Source organism: Rhincodon typus, chromosome 18 (assembly GCF_021869965.1).
Source record: "Rhincodon typus isolate 14 chromosome 18, sRhiTyp1.1, whole genome shotgun sequence".
NCBI lineage: Eukaryota > Metazoa > Chordata > Chondrichthyes > Orectolobiformes > Rhincodontidae > Rhincodon > Rhincodon typus.
Genome location: NC_063349.1, coordinates 22370985 through 22383943, shown reverse-complemented (window position 1 = coordinate 22383943; position 12959 = coordinate 22370985). Strand labels below are relative to the sequence as shown.

The 12959-nt window shown below is 37.6% G+C and overlaps 1 protein-coding gene and 1 long non-coding RNA gene across 4 annotated transcripts in view; one reads left to right on the top strand and one right to left on the bottom strand.

Moving 5' to 3' along the window:
* The first annotated feature begins 806 nt into the window (after positions 1 to 806).
* On the top strand, positions 807 to 4147 carry LOC109916431. Its single transcript, XR_007264112.1, has 2 exons — positions 807 to 945; positions 1169 to 4147. It is a non-coding gene; the product is annotated as an uncharacterized LOC109916431 (long non-coding RNA).
* Positions 4148 to 4307: 160 nt separating this feature from the next.
* Positions 4308 to 12959, bottom strand: part of agk (acylglycerol kinase) — a 35807-nt gene continuing 27155 nt past the window's right edge. For all 3 annotated transcript variants that reach the window (XM_048607648.1, XM_048607646.1, XM_048607647.1), the window contains 3 exons: positions 12260 to 12330; positions 10874 to 10958; positions 4308 to 10294 (listed from right to left, as the gene is read on the bottom strand). In XM_048607648.1, the coding sequence (XP_048463605.1) occupies positions 10172 to 10294; positions 10874 to 10958; positions 12260 to 12330 (279 nt within the window). In that variant the 3' untranslated portion in view covers positions 4308 to 10171. The remainder of the gene's footprint in view (positions 10295 to 10873; positions 10959 to 12259; positions 12331 to 12959) is intronic.

The window sequence follows — 12959 nt, the reverse complement described above, 5'->3', positions numbered from 1 at the left end:
ATGAGGTTGGAGGCCGTGGGTGGGAGGTCACCTGAGGTGATGAGGTTGTGGATGGTTTGGGAGATGATGGTTTGGTGCTCAGGGGTGGGGTCATGATCAAGGGGGCGGTAGGAGGTGGTGTCGGAGAGTTGGCGTCTGGCCTCGGCGATGTAGAGGTCAGTGCGCCATACTACAACTGCGCCTCCCTTGTCTGCGGGTTTTATTGTGAGGTTGGTATTGGAGCGGAGGGCTGCACGTTCTGCAGGGGAGAGGGTGGAGTGGGTGAGAGGGGTGGAGAGGTTGAGGCGATTGATGTCTCGATGGCAGTTGGAGATGAAGAGGTCGAGGGAGGGTAGGAAGCCTTGGGGTGGTGTCCAGGAGGAGGGAGTGTGTTGGAAGCGGGAGAAGGGGTCAGTAGAGGGAGGGTTAGGTTCACGGTTAAAGAAGTAAGCGTGGAGGCGGAGGCGGCGGAAAAACTGCTCTATACCCAGAACTGTAATGATTCTGCCAAAGATCATGTTTCTGAGGTGAGGTCAGATTCAATGAACCATTCAAGTATAATTTACCCTTAAGACACAAGTTTAATAGAGTAAGCAGAAGAGGTCCTGGATGGGCAATAAGACTAATTCTGTTGAATATTTATTATATGGACTTGCCTTTGGTATGCTCACCACAACCTAGCTTTCAGTTATTATTAGATAAACCTTACCTACATGTCTATGTGGGAAGTGGAGAAGCAAGAAAAAGTAGAAGGAACTGTGTGTATTGCAACACTTGTATTGAGATGCATGCTCTGAAATATTCAGCATTCCAAACACCCAGGTAGTATCTGACACACTTATACCTATTCCTTGTATAACTATTTTTTGTCATCTGCAGGGTTATTTGAGGTCAGAGCACAGGACTACCTTGAATCTCTTCCTGGGAGTGAACAAAGAGGGATGAACCGATTTCTTAGAGGCCTAGGTAATGCATTTTCATTTGCTTACGGAATAGGGCTTTTTCAAAAAGACTCAAATCAGTTTTTTTCAGTCATTTGTGATTTTCACATTTTTGTGGTTTACCAACTGTCTTCATCAAAAACTTAAAAGTTTCATTTCTTGCATAACTCGATATTAGCTAATTTTGTGTGTTTTATGTTCACGCTTTCAATGTTGCGAAAGTTAATCAAATGTTTGTCCATTTCTAGGTAGTAAAATGAAATTCCTTCACAAGAAGTAAAAAAGGCATTTGAAAGGCATCTTAATGGGAAAGAAGGCTGAATCTAGCATAGTCACTTTTTCTCTTATCAATTTTCCATCAAATTTGAGGTTGTCAATACGGCAATACTTGTTGAAGAGAAAAAGAAGACTGCTGCCTCAAAGCTGTGCTCGATCTAATGTGAAAGCCTTGAGGGGGAGTAAAACTCAGTTCCATTGAATATTTATTATTTAGACGTGCATGAAGTCTGCCTTGCCTCTATCTGGCTTTCACTTCTCATTGGATAAAGATTACCTGCAGGATGTCACACCCTTGTCTGTGGAAGAGTTGGAGAAACAAGCAAAGGATGGAGAAAGTACTATTCGAGAGTGGTGTACAGTAAAACAGGCATGGAATATGCTGGAAGATGAGGGATATGGAAAGAAAAATGAGACATTTGTAAATTTGTGAATTAAAAAACACCGACTTCAGACACTTTTTAAACTTGGTTTTGAATTCTACTGTGAATACTCAGGAGTCACAATCTTTGTCCTTTTCAGTTTAGCATGATACACCAGAAATATAACTGCACCATGATGTTTGAAAAGTCTGTAATTCTCTGTGTAACACACTGTCAGATAAGAGAATACTGGGTTTAAGATTATAATGTGATTTTACTGTCAGGAGGTTGGCTTGAATCATACAATTGATCAGTATAATCTTGTACTGTAGATAATATGCATTTGCACTGGTCAATGGGGGAGCAACTAGAAGTGTTTAGTGAAAACTTTGTCCAGTGCCTGCTTGATAATAGGACCAAGATGCTGAGGGATGAGGTACAAAGTGCATGGAGTGAAGCCAGAGTCCAAGTATATTATCACAATGTACAATGTTGTCAAACTGCAGGACCACTTGTCTGTATCAATATGCTGCCTATTGTCTGAATTGCATCTCTTTGTAGCATTTGAAATTGAATTGTTATCGACTGTGGTAAATTGATGGAGAATTGTATTTTGAGGAGTTCTTGGGTTGGGAGAGTATAAGATTAGGGAGTCTCCAATTTCATTTCACTTAAATTAAGCATTCTTTGGTTGCTCTTAGTGACTATCTGTCCATATTTGAGGTAATTGTAAATATGAAAATGTCACTGATGCTCACCAAACAAAGTCCAGCAGCTGTCCATATCCAAGGGATTATAACTACATTTTTTATTCAGCTAGTCATCTGTGTGCTGTTAAACACAAAGTGACAAGATGGGTCTGAATATCTTTCTTTCTGTAGTGGTCTCACTCAGCCTAAACTGCATAATATTGAATCCTGCTTGAGAGAATTAGTGTGCTGCAGATCTTTTTGCAATCTACAACATAAATCTTGTTGCTAGATACAAAAAAGATCAAATTTTGCAATAAAACACAAACAGCTGGCTTGCAATAGAAGACTAATTGTAAATTGGTTCAGTTTGCAAGCTTTTGCTTTATTTCCTGTGGATCTTCAACACTGAATTGTTGTACCACAGTTCTCTTCAGAGGTCTGCACCTTCTGTATCAAGCTTATGTACATCTGAAAAATCAGCTGTATCCAGTATTGACCATATGTTGCTGGGCTGATCTTTCAAGCTTTCAGATCTCGACTGACAACTAGTGTAGTAAGAGATTTAACAACACAGAATATTTACAAGAGGCTGAGGGTGAATCATAAAGTAACTATGAGAATTGAAATAGGTATCAGGTAAAAGGGCACTGATGTTTTAACCACTGTAATGTAGCTCATGAGCAGAGTTGTAATACTGTATTTTAAATAGACAAATTATAATACTAGCATGATCACTAGGTGGCTCTTAGTTTACATATTCCAAGCAAAAAGAAATTCCAGAATTCTAGTCTTTTAGAAGCACTCCAACTGCTGAACAAGTCAGTTCAGTATTTGCTTTCGACCTGCTCAACTTTGAGAGTGTTAACAAATATCCTCTGGAAGTCAATCCATGGTGATGGGATCAGTCAAATCTGGAATCCTGGTTTTCTCTCACCCCTTTACCATCTGTTATTCCTCAGCAGCTAAGTACTCAAATGAATGGCATGCTTGCTACTCTAACTAGCATTTAGAAATTGCACAATAATGACAACATGGACATAAGATGTCACTACCAATCTCTTTCTTACCTTCCCAGTTCTGTGAAAGAAGTGCTTCAATCATGGTCAACTCTTTTTCGGCAGAGTCAGCTGAGATTAGGACCTCACTTTATCAGGAGGTTCAGATATTAATCCAGTTCTGATCACTTTGGAATTGTACATTACTAGGTACAGCACATCTTAGTGAGCAGAGATTCAGGTGCTGAGATACACATTCCAATTACTCCATTTGGTGCAAGGTTTCATTTTTAGAAAAATGCTTGTGGTAATTTAATTTTTCTAACACTAACTGTTTTTTTAAGTTAGAAGCTTTATGGGAAAGTCGTGTCCTTGAGCGCTATTCATTCCCTGGATTTGGACCAAGCACCTCTCTGCTGAACTGTTCCAACACAGGATCAATTATTGGGTTCAGTGTACTGAAGTAAAAGACAAAAAGGAACTGTGACAGCAAGGACTACATAAAGCTCTGTATTCTGAGAGTCAGACATTGTATAAGCTAAATGATTAAAGTGAAAGTGTGTACATGTACATGCCCACAATATGTTGTTTACACTGTGAAATAATGTTTTGTCTTATAATTGGTAATGGTATTTTGAAACCTAATTCAAAGGAGAGGATGGTCCAAACCGAATGGAGTCCACTAAGACATGCTCCCTGTCACCTTTAGTTCCTATAGCTAGAATATAACACTATAAAAGCTGGGATCTTTTCATGTAACTTAAAGAAAGTTCTATTTATTTTAGTGATTTGATTAACCAAAGTCTGTTGTTTGTAATTTGTCAAATTAATTCTGTTGGATATGGATGGTCAATAAAACAAAATGTAAGTGCATTAAATGGAAAAGAAATCTCAACAAACAAGAGCTTGGATTGATATGGTTTCTTTCATAACATCAGGCCATTCCACTTCATGAAGTATTTCCTGAAATGTGATTACTGTTGTAATGAATGTGGAAATGCTGGTAATCAGTTAACACAAGGGCCCATAAACACCAATGTGAAAAATGGCTATACAGTCGATTTTAGTAGTGTTGGTATAGATTTGCCAAGACAAAGAAGTACAAAAACATTGTATACCAGAATACTGCAAAAAAAAAGTCACAAATTTTGGGAACATTCATGGTATCAAAATTGATGATTTGCCATCTGACAACAAGGCAAGAAATACTTGAGGGCTTTTTATTCAATGCAAATGAAGAACATGCTTTCCAGCAGAAAAATCATTGATATCCTGCAATGTTGTTGCAATATCTTGGCTTGTACTAGTTCCGAACTTTTCCATTCTCCTTCATCCAGAGACTTTCGTTTTCCATCCACCTTCTTCCTTTTCATTTCCAGATTAAAGTTTCAATTCTTTCGTAAGGAGACCACTGATGTACTAGAGGGCTCTCTGTGACTCATCCAGCAAAGCAAGTCAAGCAAACTCCAATAATTTGCTGAATTGTTCTTCATATGTTTAATTGTACAGTCTTCAATGCTTATAACAATCAGGCTAATTCAAAGGAGGTAAATGTATTAATGTAACAGCCAAAACAGGGAAAGACATTTACCACGAGGAAATCTTTAAGCTTGCTGTTAATGTTTCTGTCCATGTCTCTGGCATTTTGGCTAAATTTTAGGCAGTTTTTTTAAAAATAGATATACTTGCATAACAAAATACATTTCCCAAAGTACAAAGTTTCTAAATCAAATTACCCAAAACTGAAGAACAAATGGGAAAAAAAGTTGCTAATTTTTATACATATTTTGCAACAGTCACAGATGTCAGTAGGTTTTGAATGTACCTGCAAAAATACTCCAGCATCATCACACTGAATCAACTGCTTTAAAGAAGACTTCTATCAGACTTATGAACATGATGCCATGTAAAAGTAAAAATACCAAGGTAAAGTTCTCTTTTTGTTCTTCTTAGTTCCTAATAGACAAATTCTCCCCATTAGATCAGCATGTTTAATTAGTAATGAACATCAAGGTATTATTTACATGTCAGTATTCCTACTGAAATATAAATTAGTGAGAAGCTTGCTTAAGCTGTACAAAATAAATGCAGCATGAAAGATATTAATAAGCAGTAACTTGGAAATTGATGTTAATCCAAATAGTTAATGAATTTTAGCTAATACAAGCAATTGGATGTTTTCAACTGTTGAGGACTGTATATGTTTTCAACATCTGATATTGCTTGATATCAGAAATAAATAGCCAAGGCTGAAGCAGATATCCATGTCTCCTATCGGTCATCTTGAAGCATTGTTGGGCTGAACAGTTGGTCAGGGGTGAGGGGAGGTGGTGGTTGTAGTTGTCAAGAGTCCTAATGGATTTAGGTAGGTGCAGTTGACAGAGAGTAAGGGGTCAGTTTAGTAGTAACCCAGGAGTTACAATAACTTTTCCTGGGTAAATATTAAGCTTAAGTGAGTTGGAACTCTCTGAATTCTCCAATTTTAATAAACTCAAGGGGCTCCATACATAGGGGAATTATATTTTTCCCCAGCAGAAAACTTAAAAATCCTGGACAATTCAGAGTAAGCTGATTCAAGGATTCCAAACAGTCCCAACACACAAGTGTAGTCTAGGCTGCTCCAACAACTCTCTGGCCATCAGATTATCTGGGCTATTGTTGCTAACGGATAGAGTCTGCAGGTCAGATTCCAACAGGTGAAATATCTCAATATGTTTGGTCACAGTGCAGACTTCTCAGATACTTCCTATTAACAAAGTTAGGCAGACACTGATTTAGATATCTGTGATCTGCAAGCTGCTTTGATAGCCCACACTCAAATTATCAACATGTCTTTCACGTAACAGCCTGAAGAATTCAAGTACCTGTAGGGCTAAATACCTCTATCCAGACAAAATGGAAAGAAAGATGAACCAAGCACATAGGAACAGGAGTAGGCCATCAGCCCCTTGAGCCTGTTCCACCAGTCAATGTGATCATGGCTGATCTGTGGCCTAACTCTATATACCTACCTTTGACTCATATCCTTAATGCCTTAAGTGCTAGAAACCAAGATGTAAGAATGGTTTGTATTTCTCATGTCTATCTAAAGATAAGAAGTCACTTGTGGATGGGGTGTACAGATTCCAACTGTAATCACACAGTAGGATGGAGTATACAGAAGAAACAATAGGATCTTATCAGAAAGGTCTGGTCATTGTCATGATGTTTTTTAATCTATATACAGACTGGACACATCAGATGGGCACAGGTAGCCAAGATAAGGAGTTCATTGAATGCTTTTCAGGACAGTTCCTTGGAACAGCACATTCTGGAGCCAAGCAGGGAGCAGGATATATCCTGCCATTGCCGTCCGAGACCTGACATTGTGCAAAAGTTAGGATTAATTCATAACCTCATTGTGAAGACATTCCTGGGTGCAGGCAATTATAATAGTTATAAATTTTACATTCAGTTTGAGGAAGGAAACAGTAGATCTAAGACTAACATTTTAAACTTAAAACAACTGCATTTTGGAGGGCAAAGTGACAGACATTTAAGAATACACAGAATAGATTTATTCCAACAAGAAGGAAAAACTGCAAGGACAGGATCATTGTCTGCGGTTAACTAAACATGTTAAAGATGGTACCAAACTTAAAGCAAAAGCAGAGTGGCAAGATTCATGAGGAAAACATTTCAGTACAATAGAAAGCTAGCTAGAAATATAAAGATATTAAGAGTTTCTATAACTATTTGAAATAGAAAGACGAGCCAAAGTGAGCATTTAGAAAGTGATTCTGAGAAATAATGAAAAATAAGATGGCAGACAGAGTATTCCAGAAATAGTTGGAAATCAGGAAATGAAAGGGAGAGAGGAATTTCAAGAAAATCATAATCACTGGTGAACCAGTACTGAACAAATTGTTGGAGCTACAGGCTGACAAGCCCCTAGATTCTGATGGATTTCAGCCTAGGTTCTTAAAAGAAGTGATCAGTGAGATAGTTGATATATTGGTTTTAATTTTCCAAAATTTTAGAAATACACGATAGGTTCCATTAGATTGGACATTAGTGAACATAAGTCCTTTATTCAAAAAGACTGAAGACAAGAAATTGCAGGTTAGATGGTTTAACACCTGACAAAGACAAATTGTTAGAAGCCATTATTAAAGGGGTTGCAACAGGCACACTAGAAAAGTTCGAGATAATCAGGCAGAGTCAACATGATTTTATGAAAGGGAAATTATGTTTATCCAACTTGAAGAAGTTCTTTGAGGAAGTAACATACACCATGGATTTAAAAAAAAGAAACTGGTGGATATACTATACTTACATTTCCAGAAGGCATTTGATTAGGTGCCATATCAAGGGTTATTGTGAAAAGTGAAACCAAAACCAAAAAGCTCATAGTTGAAGGGGTAAAATATTGGAATAGATTAAAAAAAAATTGGCTAGCCAACAGGAAACAGTCGGCATAAATGGGTCATTTTCTGGTTAGCAAGATGTAACACTTTACAACTTATATAAATGGTTGCTCAAGTTGCTGGTGTACAAGTAAATTAAGTAATGGGTAAAGTTGTGGCAAATGGAGTACAACAAAGGAAAATGTGAAATTGTCAGGGGTGTGTGGCATTGTGGATTAATTAAATCAACCCATGATCTCACTGAGTGGCTGAGTAGCCTACTCCTTCTTCTAATTTATATATTCATTATGAATGATCACAAAATCATTGGAAACAAGGGAAGGATCCTTCTTCCTCATATCAAAGTCTGAACCAGTAACCATGTAAGTGGCGTGGATGATGTGGCGACAAAACAATTTGAAAGACTTCTTCCTAGCCATACAGAATTTAGCTATGAGTTGATAAATAAACACTATGGGCACTATACCATTTCTATGGAAGGAAAAGAGAAATAATTGGGCTGGTTGACACAAGGAAGATACTTGCCCCTTTCTGTCACCTCTGCAATTAAGTGCTGGGCAGGAATGTTCATTGACAACTTTCCCACACTGTAACAGATTAAGCCCTTAACTGGTCAATTAGCAACCATTTAAGGACCTCAACATGCCATTGGCCTAATTATCTATTTCCAGCAGGCAAGAAAGAGGCAGCTTTCCTGCCAGGCTTAGGGGTACTTCAACTTGTTACAATCTGGGCAAATGACTGAATGGAGAGGCAGGAATATGGCCACTGATCTCTCAATCCACCCCTCCTCATTATCATGTCTGTCTCCCTGAAAAAGCATGGTGTTTTTGCTGGTCCCGACCTTCAATGCTGCTGTACAGACTGCAGCCCAGGTCTTAGCTGCTGCTCCCAGTGGCTGCCAATTTCTGATTGGCCAGCAGTTTGAGAAGGAATGGCACACTTGTGCAGGGACCTGACTGACTGGCTTTCCCACTGGTAAGGTCAGGGCGTCTTGCTCTGAAAAACAACCACACCCATACTTAAGACAAAATTAAACATCGATTTTTTTCTAAAGGCTGATCTCAGCCCATGTTGCTTTTAATCTGGCTGCTAGAAGGTATGTAAGAATGCTTCTAGTATCTCTCTCCAGGCAGACTTAGTGAATACAACCATGACGCTCTTAAATCAGCATTCTGCTACATAACATTAACTTGCACACAGCAACAATTAGAATTTTTTTGCACCAGAGAGAATTTCAGAGGTACAGAATCTGGCTTTACAGAAGTTTTGTTACAGTCTCCTTCCCTCCACACCCACAACACACACACACCATTCTTACAGGTCAGAGAATCCCACACACAAAACAGTGTTCTCATATACAAGGTATTATTAAACAATGCTTGTTTACACAAATTTACAGTGAAGTAATAGCCAGCCACGAAATAATCAGCATCATCACAAACACAGTACTATCAGATAAACTCATTCAAACATTTGGTATATTTTAGCCCACATCCTGTTCTGGTCAGTACCAGTGGTTTAACATCTAAAAAAGGAAAATACTGTGATTGCTGGAAATTTTAAATACAAACAGAAGATGCTAGAAATATCCAGCAGGTCAGGGAACACGTGTGGACGGAGATCTTACCTGATAGCTATTTCCAGCATTTTCCAATTTAAATAACATGTGCCAGCTTGCAAAAATGTAACATTATTTTTCTGTTTCACTTATATAAATTACAATAAAACAAACATTATACTGGCCAGTGTTCATATAATGTTTAGCTTTCTCTCAGCTTGTTTAGGTGTTGTAAAAGATCTCTATGAAAACTGATATGTTCCAACAAATATTCAGAATATTCAAAACAGATTTCATTTGTAATTTGTGGAACCTTATTCTATCAAATTGAGTTTCATTTTTACAAAACAAAACTGATCATCTTTCAAGAATAATTCATTAATTGCAAATTGTTTCAAAGCATTCCAAAAATGTGAGCATCATTACCAATGCAAGTTCCTTTTATATAAACAATAAGCTCTTCGGACAGACACTAGAGAATGGGTTACTACCTACTGCAGCTCTGTATAACTAACTGATCATAATTCCTGATTTGAAAACTTCGATTCAGTTGCATTTCCTTCTTAGTAGAGTTCTGGAGAGGCTTAGACATCTGTTCAAGAAGGTGGTGTGAAAATTAACAATAGCAGGAAACTCATCTCATCCTGTAAAACCGATTTCCAAGCAATAGCAGCTGTTGAAAAATATCTTCAAGAACATTCCATATCCCAGGTAATACTGGGCAGTTTTGGTTTGGAAAATACAAGTTTTTTTTAAAATCAGTGTCCTCTTGCACTCCAAACCTCTAACTTCTGCTTGTCTCAGAAATCTAAGAATGTCAAATGAAAATATGTGCTTCGGAACATAAAATTAGATTCAGCAAAATTAAAAGGGTAATAGAAGAATGTTTACGGATGTGTTGAGTAAACAGGTAAAATCAGTATATCAGCTGAGGGATATTGAATGTTGTGTGTCTGCAATTATTGTAGCTGTTGCTTTTTGATAGAATCACAGAAAAACCTGAGTTTTCGGGGAAGTAGTTTCACATCAACAGAGACAGCCTCATAGTCTTCATTATCTATACTGAAGAAACCTTTCGTTCCCTGAGAAGAAAGAAAGAAAATAATGCTTCCGTCATTCAGATTGGGTCCAACTCTCTTGTACAAGAAATTGGCAGGTTATGTTGGAATCATATACACTCCAAGACACAATGTCATTTCTATACTTCAGCCATCCAGCAATGGTCAATGCAGAGAAATTCGAATGCCAGACATTTTGAAGGTTTTCTTTATGGGGGTGATTCAAGAGATTACTGACTAACTTCTGATGTTAGATTGGCAATTGAGCTATTGTGAAAAGGAAGACTTTAGTAAACTAAAATTTGAGATAAATGACAGGTTTCAACCTGCGAGAAGTCAATGGAATGTGAAAGGTCATGAAAATGTGAGGTTGAGATGTTGTTAGGCAAGCTATTTCTAACCCCACTAGATAGGCTATTTCTACCACTCCCCAACCCCCTTTCCACACACCCTTAAAACTATTACTAATGAGGAGCAGAGCTTAATGCTATAGGGAGTTCAGGTTAACACTCACTACATTCTTGAAGTGAGATAAAGAAGTGAATACAGGGAACACTCATACCTTTTCTTTTAAAACGTTCAGGTCAGAAAGTGAGATCTTACCTGGGGTAGCTGTAGTTTACAGAAACTGGCTTGGAGAACTTGGCTGCCTTCAGGACATAGGAGTGGATCAGTTAACTTCTGAGTCCTGTTAATGGTCAAGCAAGAAATGTGTGCAATTAGCCAAAAGACCAACCGATAGACAGCGACACAATTTCTCACCTTCCAACTCATATGGGGAAGGGTGCAGGGGTAGTTATCAACATTGTACTTATCTGATTCATTGTAAAATCATCGCCAAAGGTCACAAGATTTAGAAATAGTACTAAACCACGTGTGGTTGATGAATCTGTTACTGTGATTTTATAAAAGGAGTTGATATTTTCTAATTTTCCTTACTATTTTGGAACCATGCTTGATTTGTCTTGCCTCTTTCTAACAAATTACTGACCACCTTTCTAGGTGTTCCTAACATATCTATAGGTCCACTTTACATAAATTATTGCCTCCAACAAAAATTGTGGTTTAAGAAATTGCACATTCACACGTGCCAAAATAATGCATCTTAATATTTTCAAACTATTAAATCCATTGGCTACTTCTTTAAGTTTTAAACTCTGACCCTTTGTTTTAAATCTGGTAAAGGATGAGACTGTCATTTTGCATGAAAGCTTCTATTCAAATTATCAACCTGTCTTTTTCAGATGCAAATTGATCTATTTTAATGTTTCCATTAAAATTTCAGATTTCCATTGCACTCTGTTTGGTTCTGTCCTGGCTGTTTGTTTAATTATTAATTATGTCCAGATAATGGGTTCTATTTAATTAAATAGGCACCATTGTTTTTATGGAAAACACACAAGTAGTAGCTCCTTTCTACTCCTCATATAATGCTACATTTATTCTTTGATGCAATGGAGTGAACAAATTGACAACATTGTTCAGGATGGGGTGGGAAATGGAGCATGATCTACTTTCATTATTAGCACTCAAGTATCTAAGCTCCTACACTGTTATTTTATGGAAAAAAGTACACCAAATACTGAAATGTGAAATTGTCATAAAATTGATGCAGCAGTGATTTGCCAGTGATACATCGGCTTTGGTTTTGCCACACATTCTCCACAGGGAGTTTTTCAAGCAAAAGAACTGGAAGTCAGGTTGATGCTCAGTATTTATACATGAAATTTCAGGTCTGCATTCACCCCCACATCCGTCAGTGCAGACAAAACCACAAGGCTCTGTCATGAGCTCTGGGAAGGAGGAAGTAATTTTTAAAATAATATATATCATTTATTGAAAAGTTTTAACTATTACTGTTCATTTTATGGTAAACTTGGAGTTGCTATCAACAATGGCAAGATAACATTTCTCACAAAGTTCTTCTAAAAACTGAGCTCTGAATCAGCAAATGATTTAACAGGTGAATGACAGACAATTGATACTTACCCCGTAGCTACAAATTGCCGCTTGCTAATAGTATCTGGTTCTATACAAATGTTCATGGCATCTTCAGTACGCTGTAGAAAAGCAAAAGATACATTTAGCAGGATCTTCCTTGCTCTATTGAATTGCTTACTCAGAATTTCTGTCTGAATATTTTAGCCTCATCATATGTTTAATTGACAAAGAAGAATGTTACTGGAACGCAAAGCTGGGAAAAGAGATTTCATGCTTCCAATACAACTGGAAACCTAACTGTACAAAAACCGTTAGTACTACAGCTAGTAGAGAGCTGAGATTACAGCCTATGCATGATTTCCTCCATTCCCAATTCACATGAAATATATCTGGTTCCACAGGAAGCAAAGGTAAAACAGACGTAAATTGCCTATTTCACATGATTAGGTAACAGGATCATTTGAGGATGAAATCCAATGGACCAACAACTCTTTATTAATTCTTATGAATTCAGAAACAGAACAGTATTAACTTTGTTTTGTTTATGCTCAACTTTTTTTCCTTTGCCTTCTCTCAAGATGCTGAATCTTGCTGTGGTAGCCATGCTCTGCTGTCTCATCCAAATGACCATTCTTTAAGTGTGGTTCCAGATACTCTGCAAGTGCAGGAATAGTGAATTCTTACTCTCCCTAAAATAATAGACGGTGGAAGTAGCGGTGTCATCTTCTGATTTCCCAACTTTATAACA